Source organism: Podarcis gaigeae (genome assembly GCF_964106915.1).
Source record: "Podarcis gaigeae genome assembly, chromosome: Z".
Taxonomy (NCBI): Eukaryota; Metazoa; Chordata; class Lepidosauria; order Squamata; family Lacertidae; genus Podarcis; species Podarcis gaigeae.
The window spans coordinates 18514654-18527787 of NC_139691.1; the positions used below are offsets into that span (position 1 = coordinate 18514654).

At 47.2% G+C, this 13134-nt stretch overlaps 1 protein-coding gene across 1 annotated transcript in view; it reads left to right on the plus strand.

Annotated features, from left to right (window-relative positions):
- Nucleotides 1–12640, plus strand: part of AGPAT2 (1-acylglycerol-3-phosphate O-acyltransferase 2) — a 31017-nt gene extending 18377 nt beyond the window's left edge. The window contains exons 3-7 of the mRNA XM_083722517.1: nt 1698–1831; nt 4259–4434; nt 5484–5579; nt 7356–7428; nt 8060–12640. Coding sequence (XP_083578643.1) covers nt 1698–1831; nt 4259–4434; nt 5484–5579; nt 7356–7428; nt 8060–8226 — 646 coding nt within the window. The 3' untranslated portion in view covers nt 8227–12640. The remainder of the gene's footprint in view (nt 1–1697; nt 1832–4258; nt 4435–5483; nt 5580–7355; nt 7429–8059) is intronic.
- The last annotated feature ends 494 nt before the right edge of the window (nt 12641–13134 follow it).

Consider the following 13134-nt stretch of genomic DNA (forward strand, 5'->3'; position numbering starts at 1 on the left):
TGCCTTTGCTGGCCACATACACATTCTCATCAGCATCCCCAAAGAATGAGCCAGGTTGCAAGAACTACAACTAAGCGATGGGGCCCTCCAGACTAATGGGGGGGGGGAGTGAGCTTTCCTCCACCCCTTTCACCTACTTGCAAGGGGGAAACAAGAGCCAGAGAGGTGTGTTATGAGCTGAGCTGGAAGCAGCCTGGAAGCTGGAGACACAGAGACCTGCTTGCTCTGCGCTGGATCCAAAGCTATGACTAATGGAAAAGCAAGATTTGTTGATGCAATTATTATTATTATTACAGATAGGTAGCCGTGTTGGTCTGCCATAGTCAAAACAAAAAAAATTCCTTCCAGTAGCACCTTAAAGACCAACTAAGTCAGTTCTTGGTATGAACTTTCGTGTGCATGCACACTTCTTCAGATACACAGATACATATACAGATACAAGTGTGCATGCACACGAAAGCTCATACCAAGAACTGACTTAGTTGGTCTTTAAGGTGCTACTGGAAGGAATTTTTTTTGTTTTGATTATTATTATTATTATTATTATTATTATTATTATTATTATTTGTACCCCACCCACTCTGGGTGGCTTCCAACAAAGATTAAAAACACATTAAAATGACACACATTAAAAACTTTCCTAAACAGGGCTGCCTTCAGATGTCTTCTAAATGTCAGGTAGTTGCTTATCTCTTTGACATCTGATGGGAGGGCGTTCCACAGGGCAGTGCCATTACCGAGAAGGCCCTCTGCCTGGTTCCCTGTAGCTTTGCTTCTCGCAGTGAGGGAACCGCCAGAAGGCCTTCGGCACTGGACCTCAGCGTCCGGGCAGAACGATGGAGGTGGAGATGCTCCTTCAGGTATACTGGTGCCAAGGCCGTTTAAGGCTTTAAAGCTCAACACCAACACTTTGAATTGTGCTCGGAAACGTACTGGGAGCCAATGTAGGTCTTTCAAGACCGGTGTTATATGGTCTCGGCGGCCGCTCCCAGTCACCAGTCTAGCTGCCGCATTCTGGATTAGTTGTAGTTTCCGGGTCACCTTCAAAGGTAGCCCCACATAGAGCACATTGCAGTAGTCCAAGCGGGAGATAACCAGAGCGTGCACCACTCTGGCGAGACAGTCCACAGGCAGGTAGGGTCTCAGCCTGTGTACCAGATGGAGCTGGTAGACATCTGCCCTGGATACAGAATTGACCTGTGCCTCCATAGACAGCTGTGAGTCCAAAATGACTCCCAGGCTGCACACCTGGTCCTTCAGGGGCACAGTTACCCCATTCAGGACCAGGGAGTCCTCCACACCAGCCTGCCCCCTGTACCCCAAGAACAGTACTTCTGTCTTGTCAGGATTCAACCTCAATCCATTAGCCGCCATCCATCCTCCATCCGCCTCCAGGCACTTGCCCAGGACCTTCACCGCCTTCACTGGTTCTGGTAATGCTATGAGCCCCTCTATCCTATGCTCACGTTGTGTATATGTGTAAAAAGAACCACATATCCTGAAGACACCACAGCGTCCACTGACCTTCATTCCAAGGAAACCAAACCCAGGGTCAAGCACCTGGAATCCCTGGAATCTCTCACTATTGGGGTGGTGTGTAACAATTTTTTCCTCAAGTAGCCAGTCACTTTGCATGTGATTTTATTTGTTTAAAATGCTCCGGTTACCTGACCTCTCATTTCCTCTCCTGCCTACAGGATCATCAAAAATGTTGTCCGGAGCTTCAAGTACTTATATGGGCTGAGGTTTGACAAGAAGGGCCTAGAGCACTTTGAGGTCGAGGGGCCCTGTGTCATCGTCTCGAACCATCAAAGCATCTTGGACATGATGGGTGAGAATAGCCAGAAGAAGCTTCCCCTTGACCCAGCACTCAAAACTGGTTCACGTGATGATGACATTTTCCCAGAGTAGAACAGAAATACAGAATATAAAATGCAACATAATTTGTATAAACATGAACAGCTAAGTGAGGCAGCAGTAACTAAACAACAACAACAACCAGTGCTCACCTAGTCCAGAATATAAAATACAGTTCATTGCACAGGCTGCCTGAAACATGGTATTCAGAGGCTTTTTTAAAGAGTTGTTTGTGGTGATGTTCAAGAGGTTAACAGGCAACGAATAGCAATGAACTACAAAGCTGTGGAACCACCACTAAAAAGGCACTCTCTCTCTAGAATCCCCACCAATTTCACTACCCAAAGGCAGAGGGCAAATGACTAGGGCCAACATTTCCAATCTTTAATGTGCAGGCAGGTTGAAATGGGTACAAATGGCCTTCCAAATAATTGTTTTCCCAAAGCATTTTGGGCTTTAAAGAATTACACACACAAAAAAACACCACAGTGCTTTGAATTGGGCACCTAAGCACACCAACCAGCAATACAATGGAGATGATAAAGGCATTTTGAAGTCTGGTGGCTGCCTTTAAAACCATCTGAAGTCTCTGAGCCATCTATAAGGGCAGCCCCATACAGTGCTCATTACAGAAGTTAAGCTTAGATCTAATTAGAACACAGATGGCTGCAGCTAGGTCCACTGTAAGACATTTTTAAATATATATATTAGTTGACTGAATATCTGTTGGCTGCTCAAGCACAGATGTCTAAAGATTAAATCAGGGCAGGGAACCCTTTTTAACTTGAGGGCTGCATTCTATTAGAAACCCATAAAGGGGTCGCATGCTGGTGGGGGGTGGAACCATAGACTAGGACCCGAGTGTTACAGCAGATGTGACTCTTAACCTTTTGTCCAGTGAATCCTGAGAAAGTTGGAAGTTTCGACAAAAGGACACCCTGCACATCTCTCCATCTTCTAAATTTAGATCAGGGGTTGGCAACCTGAGGCCCATGGGCTGGTAGCGGCCCACAGGGCTTGTCTAACCGACCCATGGCAACCCCTGCCACCCCCCAGCCCACTCTTACTGGCACAGCACAGGGACTGACTTCTGGGTTGATGGAGCCTGTGTGCATGTGCACAGGTGCTCCTCTGACCTGGATGTGCACCAGAAATAGTTTGTGTGCACGGGCACTCCCCTGACCCAGAAGAGCGCATGTGCACACACGCTCCAGCCCATCCTCCGACGTGCGGAACATGGACCGGCCCATCATCTGGTAACCTTGCCAACCCCTGGTTTAGATCCTATCAAAGCATCAACATAGTTTTGAAAGAGGTGCAAGGTTTATCCTGTTTGTTTGTTTGTTTGTTTGTTTGCTTGCTTGCTTGCTTGCTTGCTTGCTTGCTTGCTTGCTTGCTTGCTGTTACCTGCCCTTCACCCCAAGGCCCCAGGGCGAGTTACAAAATTAAAACAGTTTAAAAGAACATACAACTATAAAAATGAAGTGGGTCCTTATGCAGGAAGAGGGCCCTCTGTGTTAACCTCAGCACCCAAGAGGGTCTGTAGGGAAGGAGGGGGTCTTTCAGGTATTTGGATCCTGAGTTGTTTTAGGGCTTTGAACACTAAAGTGAGCACCTTGAATTGGGCCCAGAAATGAACTGGTGATTGGTAACTCTATCACCAGCCCTGTAAGGTAGGTCAGGCACCAGTGGGGTCTTCTCTGTCCAAATCTAACACTCCTGCCCTGTGTTGCCGCAATGGGGACTCCCTGATAAGGGAAAGGGAGAGGATCCGTACTGGACCACAGAGCAGAACTCAGCATCCCGCCTGCTCTCCTGGAATCATAGAATCATAGAGTTGGAAGAGACCACAAGGGCCATCGAGTCCAACACCCTGCCAAGCAGGAAACACCATCAGAGCACTCCTAACATATGGTTGTCAAGCCTCTGCTTAAAGACCTCCAAAGAAGGAGACTCCACCACACTCTTTGGCAGCAAATTCCACTGTCGAACAGCTCTTACTGTCAGGAAGTTCTTCCTAATGTTTAGGTGGAATCTTCTTTCTTGTAGTTTGGATCCATTGCTCCGTGTCCACTTCTCTGGAGCAGCAGAAAACAACCTTTCTCCCTCCTCTATGTGACATCCTTTTATATATTTGAACATGGCTATCATATCACCCCTTAACCTCCTCTTCTCCAGGCTAAACATGCCCAGCTCCCTTAGCCGTTCCTCATAAGGCATCGTTTCCAGGCCTTTGACCATTTTGGTTGCTCTCCTCTGGACATGTTCCAGTTTGTCAGTGTCCTTCTTGAACTGTGGTGCCCAGAACTGGACACAGTACTCCAGGTGAGGTCTGACCAGAGCAGAATACAGTGGCACTATTACTTCCCTTGATCTAGACGCTATACTCCTATCCCTTTAGGCTTGATGGAGATCCTCCCAGAACGCTGCGTCCAGATTGCGAAGCGGGAGCTCCTCTACTTTGGCACAGTAGGCCTCATCATGTACCTAGGTGGTGTCATCTTCATCAACCGGAAGAGAACCAGCAACGCCAAGTCCGTGATGGCCGGAGTGGGCCAAGCCATGATGAAAGACAATGTGAGTTGCAGGCAGGAGGCGGGTTGCAAATATGTTTGCATGTGCACGCACTTGAGAATTGCACTGTGGCATTTCATCTCCAGTAGTTTTATCCAGTGGTTTTATCCTAAAATGCCACTGATCAACTCAATGAAACCTGCAAAGTATTACCTGTGTATATCAGTCACTCGTGAGAAGGACAGTTATCCTTTATTTCATTGTATTTAAACTGTGGCATCTTAAACTCAAGCGTTGGGTCCCAGGTGGCGTCCTGCAATGAGCACATGCAATGACACACAGGGTGGTCCTTCTGACTAGGTAAAGGTAAAGGTACCCCTGCCCGTACGGGCGAGTCGTGTCCGACTCTGGGGTTGCGCGCCCATCTCGCTTAAGAGGCCGGGGGCCAGCACTGTCCTTCTGACTATTCTTCATTTATTCTTCCGTGGATATCCCTCTCCCCCCCCCCCAAAGAGCTAAAGTTCATGGTTCCCCCTTCTGCTCATTTAATCTCCACAACGACCCTGTGAGGGAAGCTTGGCTGAGAGGCAGTGACTGGCAGCCAAAGTACCTCCAGTGAGCTTCACTGCCAAGTGAGGAGTTGAACCCTGGTGTCTCCCAGGTCCTAGCCCACATTTAATTCCCGCAACAGCCCTGTGAGGTAGATTAGACCGAGAGACAATAACTGGCCCAACGTCACACCCAGTGAGCTTCATGGCTGAGTGAGGATTTGAACCATGGTCTCCCAGGTGCTAGTCTGACACTCTAACCACACTCGCTTTATAGGACATCATCTCAGTAATCCTAACAACAATCCTGCAGGGTGGGCCAGAATTATTTCTTGCCTCCCACCTTGTAGCAGATGGTAGACAGAGGATCTTACTCTCTTAAGACAAAGTGAAGTGAATTCATAGGAGACACAAGGTTTGAACCAAAGCTCTGAGAAGCTGAAGTCCTTCTAAGCATCATGGCAGAGTGGGGGGTTTGAACCCTGGCCTCTCAGGTCATGATCTAGCACTCTAACCACTAGGACACACTGTCAGACTTTGAGAATTGTATGTGTCTTTCTACAGGTCAAGGTGTGGATCTACCCAGAGGGTACCAGGAACGGGAACGGGGAGTTGCTGCCGTTCAAGAAGGGAGCTTTTCATCTTGCCATTCAGACACAGGTAACCAACGGATTTGTTCATGCAAAGCATGCACAGTGGTTAGAGACTCCACCCCATCTTTATTCAGCATTTTGTACTTGTTTAAAGGGTGGTTACAAGCAAACGGAGACTCATCCTGATTTGCTTGTGTTTAGTATTTACATACCTTCCCATTAGTTTACCACACTTTAAAGGTAAAGGGACCCCTGACCGTTAGGTCCAGTCACAGACAACTCTGGGGTTGCGGCGCTCATCTCACTTTACTGGCTAAGGGAGCTGACATTTGTCCGCAATCAGTTTTTCTGGGTCATGTGGCATCATGACTAAGCCACTTCTGGCGCAACGGAACACTGAAACCAGAGCAGCGCATGGAAATGCCATTTACCTTTCCGCCAGAGCAGTACCTGTTTATCTACTTTCACTTTTTGGTGTGCTTTTGAACTGCTAGGTTGGCAGGAGTTGGGACAGAGCAATGAGAGCTCATCCCGTCTTCGGGATTCAAACCACCAACCTTCCAATCAGCAAGCCCTGGGCTCAGTGGTTTAGACCACAGTGACACCCTTAAACCCCCTTTAAACCATTAAACCCCCTTTCATTGCATGAAATTTGGAAGGCAATGGAAGAGTGCGCCTTTGTGGGTGAAGTCAAACTTTTGGAGGGTTACAGTGCTGGCTGTGGCTGTAGAGACCGATGCAGGAGAGACATGTTTCATTGCAGCATGTTGTTGCAACAACATGGTTGTTATGCTGCAGGTGCAGCGTGGCATTTCTTCTCTGTGGTCACTGATATGGATGCACAACTTGTCTGTCTCTAGGCACTGCTGTCATCTGCATGGGATTCCCACACGGTGGGATTGATGTTGCCAGCCTTCATGCCATGTTTGTAGACATCTTTGTAATGTGGAGTTGGTCTGCCTGCAGGCCTGGTGCCTGAAGCCAGCTCCCCAAGAGAGAATGCCTTTGGGGATCCCCAAGGACGTGCATGAACCAAATGTTCCAGTACATGCAGTGGAATCACCCCCATGAAATAGTGACAGACAGAGGCCAGCCCATTATATGAAGCCCAAAAGAAGGTCCTGAGTGCAGCAGTCCTCCTCTGCCGTTATTCCTCAGCAACAGAGGTAGACTGCCTCTGAGCATGGAGGCTCCATTTTCAGATATCATGCTTCCTGCAGTTTGATCAGGCCAATAGCTCATTTAATCCAGCATCCTATTCTCAGAGTGGCCAACCAGATGGCTATATGGGAAACACACAAGCAGGGCAAGCAACAACAACTCACACCTCCGTTTCCAGCAACTGTTATTCAGAAGCATTGCTGCCCCCAACTGTGGAAATGAAGCATAGCCTTTATGGCTGCTAGTGCCCTTCCATAGCCCTCTCCTCCAGTCATTTGTCTAATCCTCTCTTAAAGGCATCTGTGCTGATGACATTGCTGCCACTTCCATAGTGTAACTCTTTGTGCACTTTGTGAAGAAGGACTTTCTTTTCTCATTCAGTTTTATTGGATGTTCTCTCATTCAGAGGGAGTGAGGAATAGCTTTTCTTTATTCACTTTCTCCACGCCAGGCATCATTTTGTAAACTTCTATCATGTCGCCTCTTACTTGCTTTTAACTGCACTGCTGTTGCATCAGTGTCACCTTGCAGAAGATACCCATTCCAAAATCTGTGAACCCAGAGGGATCCTAGGGCCAAGAGTGGGGTATAAATCCTTTTTTAATATGCATGCAGTAGCAACAACAGCAGATTTCTTTGAGATCAGTTGCTAACCATCCTCCATGCCTTCTCTTGTCTCCAGGTCCCAGTAATTCCTGTGGTGTATTCCTCCTTCTTATCATTTTACAATTCGGAGAAGAATCTCTTTACATCAGGTATGGTAGTGGCTGGTCTGCAAACTGTCCTCTTCCCAGACCCTGTGCATTATTTTTAAAAGGAGAGGTCTGCCTGGTGGTCTGGACCCTTGCACAAAATAGCCAATATTCCAAAGCCCTTTCAGGGTTAATTCAGGGAGGTTGCTGTCACTGGAGGCTGTCCCATTGACAGGGACTTCTTGGTGTTGGCTCCCCATTTTGTGTAATGCCCTCCCTGGCAAGGTGCATCTGTATCTCTCACTACTGATTTCCAGGAAGAATGTTTAAACATTCCCAGTTATCCAGGCACTTGGTGGCCTTTTTTAGTGTGGCAGCACCTGCGCGTTGGAACTCCCTGCCTGTTGACATCAGACAGACACCTTTGCAGTACTCTTTTCGGCACCTGCTAAAAACATTTTGATTAGACAAGCTTGCCCGGATGTTTTGAAAGTTGATGCCACTTTTAAGCTGGATTTAGTGTATTGTTATCTTAACCTTTCAGAAATCTTAGATTATTGTGTTTTTTTCTTATTGATAATTTAGTTATTTTATCTTTTTTACAACCTCTTTGCTTTTTGTTTGTTTGTTTACAGTCAAGCGATGTATAAATTTGACAAAATAAATACATAAATAATTTGTTTACCCTCACCAGGCAAAATCCAGGTTGAAGTCTTGCCCCCCATACCAACCGAGGGTCTGACTACCATGGACGTTGACGACCTCACCAACAGATGTTACAGCAGCATGAGGGCGACCTTCCTCAGGCTGTCGGGGAGGCCCAGTGAAGTCAACGGAGAGGCATCCAGCCTTGCACAGTGACAACTTTTTGAAGACCCCCGTGCAAAAGATGCACACCTTTCGAAACGACCTGTTGCCAAAAACGAAACTTTGTGGTGATTCTTCTTTGCTTAGGATGGAGGAGGAAAGTTTGCAAACTCTTCCTCAAAGTCCTAGGGAAAGGGAGATGGGGAAGGGAACGCCTCTGCATATATCTATCATTATCATTCCTGTTCTCGTCTTCGGCTTCCCTTCCCCAGACCAGCCACCACCAACGCACAGATTAAACTCTCCAACTTGTTGCTGTGACCCTTCGGAGTTTTGGGGGAAAGCCCCTTTGACTGTCCAAAATCCAGGCAGAAATGTGTTCATTTTTTTTCTCTCTCTCTCCTCTGCTTACTTGAAAGGGCTTGGATCTCACCTGTTCAGCCATTCCCTATGTTCTAGGGTTATTGTTCCTTCAGCCACACCTCATCTCTATGGGGCTCTAGGTCCCGTCCCCCCTTCCCTTTGGAAGTTGAGAACAGTGTTAACAACTTTGCCTCAAGTTTGTATAACTGGACAGAGAATTATGAAATGATGTCTCTCAGCACTGTGGAGGTCTTTCACTGCTTGGGGTATGTGTTTCCAACACACACATTCCTTAGACACACAATGTCTCCCTTCCTAAATATCAGTGCAATTCCAACAGTCTGGGGCCCACTTCTCATTGGGTGGGAACAATGTCCCAAAATGGGTTTCTGTACAGAAACAAGTAGTAATAATGGGAGGTGCTGGCTTTTTATCATTTTAATCATATGTACTTTAGAGGATTTGGGTGCAGAGTTCCAGGATGGGTTGGAGGGGGAAGCCCACCAAGGGCGGTCTCTGTGAAACTCCAAAGATGGAGGGTCTCCATTGGAATTGCAAAGACGGGCGACCTTAGCTTGTCCTTTTGTGTTGGTTCTCTGTTTTATGTTGTGGGTGGAGGGGAATGTCTCTGGGAAAGGGGTATTGGAGGTAGGAGAGCTTTGGGCTTCAAATACCAGAGTTTCTGTTAACTTGGAAAGTCGTCCTTGCTTTTTAACAGGGTTGGGGGGAATCTGGATGTTGTCGGATTTCCATCTGCTCTAACCACAGTGATGGATGCTGGGAATTGTAGTCTCGTCAACATCTGGACAGCTACAGATGTTAGCCTTCCATGAGGTCAGGCCAAAGGCCCATCATTACGATGGGAAGCAAGTGACATCTCCCCATCTGTTGGGAGCTGCAGATGTCAAATGGATGTACGTGTCAGGGGAGTTTGGTAGCCAGAATGAAGCTCAAACTCACTCAAGAGCAGGGTAGCATTTTCTTAAACATTTGGCTAAGTTCCCTGCACTGCCTGCCTCCTTTTGTTTAAAGGAAGGGAAACACTCCCAGTAAATTGCAATTGCAGGTGGATCCTGCAAAAATCTCGCAGTTGCATTTTGCTTCAGGGGTGTGATCCCACAGCCAGCTTCTGCTGGCCAGGATCTTGTGATCTTGTGTAGGGCAATGTTTCCAAAGGATTTGTTCCATTCTGTTTTTAGGGCACAATCTGGAAAAGCTCCACTATGCGGGTGGCTAACCCTGCTTGCCCACCAGAGGTTCTTGGGGCTTCCCATCAGCCAGCATGACCAGTGGTCAAAGACAACAATGATGGGAGTTCCACTCCAGCAAAATCTGGAGGGCCACAGGTGTTATTCGGCACTTATTTCATACATAAGAAATGCCCATGAACTAGACTTGTTGGTGTTCTTTGGGGCCGGGGCCTTGTCATGCAAGTGTGTCCCTCTGGCCTGAGTTCGTGGCCTGCTTAGTTCACCATCTCTGGGCACAAATCATCAGTTTGGGTGTCGTCATAGGGGACAGGTGTGTGGTGAACTAGACTGGCTCGTCAGATGGGCAGGGATTGCTCAAGGTCATGCTATGTTTTAATGTTCTTAGACGGCAAGTTGGGGAATTTTTGGCCACTGTTTTTGTTGAAAGGGCTGTGTGCGCGCAGATCCGCTCTGATTCCTAAAAGACCAGCTGCTCTTCAAGAGTGCCTGTAATAGGTGTGATTTCTTGGAGCAGATGTATTTTCTCCAAATGAAAAAATAAAATAAAATCATAGGAATTGAGAAACTGCAAAATCTCCCCAAGCACTTGGGTGCTTCTCTTTCAGCTGGGGATAAACCCAAAGCATTAAGTGTGGGGCACAAGATCTGTAGACAGGTAGGCAGTGGCTACCTTGACTGAGAGCTGATGGGGGATGGCATCCCAACACCATCCTAAGGGTACCCACCCCCATCCAGGCTGAGGGGGGTACCCTTCTCTATTTGGGTGTCATCAACCAGGACACAGTGACACCCTCCCACCCAAATACAACCCTGGGAATAATAATGGATTTTTGCTTAAAAGAAGGCACACACTTTCCGAAGTTCTTTGTGTAAAGAGTGTCCTCAGCATGGACTTGAAGGGCCATCAGCAGGTCCTGATCCATGCTCAACCCTCTCTTCAGAGCAGGTGGGGCTTATCTCAGTTGCCCTCTTGTTCCACATGTAAGGCAGGAATGCACTCAGGGAAAAGAAGTCCATAGGCCCTTGAGCAGAGCTGCCCCCTCACTCCAAGAACGGAAGGAGGCTTGAAAGCCAAATTGCTTCTGGGGTGTGTTTGTTTTACAAGACTTGTTCTAGTTCTACAAACATGTTTGCACAAAGGCAAGTTAGGCAAAAGCGACCAGCACCAGGCAAAGTTTCTGTCTGGCCTGCTTTTTTGGCTCTCGGTTCCAAGTGATAATTTTGTTTCCAAGCCACAAATAGGATGGGGCCATGGTCTCTCTCTTGCTTAGCGGCAGGTGAGCGCTGGAGTCTTCATCTCCGTGGCTGGGCGTGGGCAGGGCAGTGTGGCACAGGGCACCCAATTGCTGAAACTGCAAAACCCAGCAGATTCTCTGCAGCCTGCCTGCCTTTCAAAACAGCTGTGCCAGTGTCCACCAAGTTTGATTAATAACCCCACTCTGGAGGAATAGGGAAAACAGGGATCAGAGAAAGGCAGCCTGCTTCCACCTGCCTGCACCTTCCAGGTGTTGCTGGACTCTCAGCCCCCATCACCCTCTCTGGCTATGCCCATGGGACCAACGGCACTTGGGAGTTCAACTCTGATATTCCAGAGGCTGCCAAGTTGGGGAAGGCTGCAAGTAAGTCACACCCCTTGAAAGCATTTTTGGGTGGGAGGAAATAAAGGGCTGTATCCAGCATTAGTCCTATGCAGAGTAGACCAACTGAACAAACTCGATTTTCCATGGCTGTAGTTGGATAAAGCCTAGAGGCTTTCTCTGTTTCAAGTTAGGAGTGTGAGGTAAGATTAAAGACACAGGACCCCCCCCCCCCCAACTTGAGCAGCTGAGATGCTTTGGCACAGATGATGCCGTCCACAAACTGGTACCCTTCAGATGCTGTTTGTTTCCCCAACTCCCATGAGCCCTTCCCAGATTCCATGGCAAATGTTCTGCAGTGGTGATTGGAGTTGCTGTTGAACACCTGGAGGGTACCATGTTGATGAGCAGCTGATGTGGCCAAACCTTCATAGTCCATTCTGAGGGCTTCCTAGCCATGGGTCAGAGTGGTTTTCTATCTTCCCCACTGCTTTTCCAAGGAAAACCCACTCTATACTAGCTTCTATAGGAAATAACCATTAAGGTGTTGTCATTTCCAGTAGCTCTTGATAACTTGTCCACACTCTATATTAACTACATATACAGTCGTGCCTTGGTTGTCGGAACGCCTTATGGCTCAAACGTTTTGGCTCCCGAACACTGCAAACCCAGAAGTGAGTGTTCCGGTTTGCGAACGTTCTTTGGAACCTGAACTTCCGACGGGGCTTCCACGGCTTCCAATTGAGCGCAGGAAGCTCCTGCAGCCAATCGTAAGCCTCATATTGGGTTTTGAACATTTTTGGAAGTCGAACAGACTTCCCGAACAGATTCCGTTCATCAGCCAAGGTACAACTGTACCATGATTCAAACAGTCAAAGAAAACCAAATTGCTGTTTGCTGGATAAGGAGTGGGTTTTCCAGGGAGAAAGTGGCAACACAAATGAAAGTGTGGGTCAGACCCATGTGTTTATGTACAGGGATGGGGGGCTGCCACCCTCTTGACACTTGTGTTAGGAAGACAGGATTAGGGACTAGCTGCTTGTTCGAGGCCAAACTGTTCTACTTCTAGGCTAAAGATATTTTTTCCAGTGATCATTTTGGGGGGTGTTAATGGGGACCTCCTTGGACTGTGCAATCTGGGACACTGTTTGACCCTGGCTGCAGGAGTGGGCCTGCCTTCATGCACAGATCCTCTACATGGGGGACAGAGAAAGAAATGCCTCTAGCAATCAGTGGCTGCATGCTGTTGATGTTTGCTGTTTTGAGGGGGGAAATGTGTGGTCTGATTTTTATAAAGCACAATTTATTTAAAGAGAAGTGTCTCTGATGTGGTGTGATTCATTTTGCAGAAAGAGCTTTGCTGTTTGGGGCAGCGGGAAGAGGTCTCAAATGCTCCCTTGGTGTTTGCACAATTAGGCTGGTTGTCACCCACCCTGCAATGTATTTAATGGTTCGAGATGAAATGATTGGCCTTAAAACGGTATGACTTTGAAATTTCATACCAGGATTATCACAACAACTATCCAACAGAGCCTTATTCCACCTTCCCCCACCCCCAAAATTTGCAGATATATTGCCACTGAATGGGGAGGCTCTGTGAAGTTCTAAAGTCCTCTACTCTTGAGGCCTGTGTTTATTTATTTCATACAATTTATATACCACTTGATTGTGTAAGAAAATAAAAACAATCCTCAAACCGGTTCACTAAAATAATAAAATTATCAAGATGAAAAATTAGCAACAATAATTTAAGTCTTTTGAAAAGTTGAAATAACAATAGATTAAAAAGAGACTAAGACTGGCACCTGTAT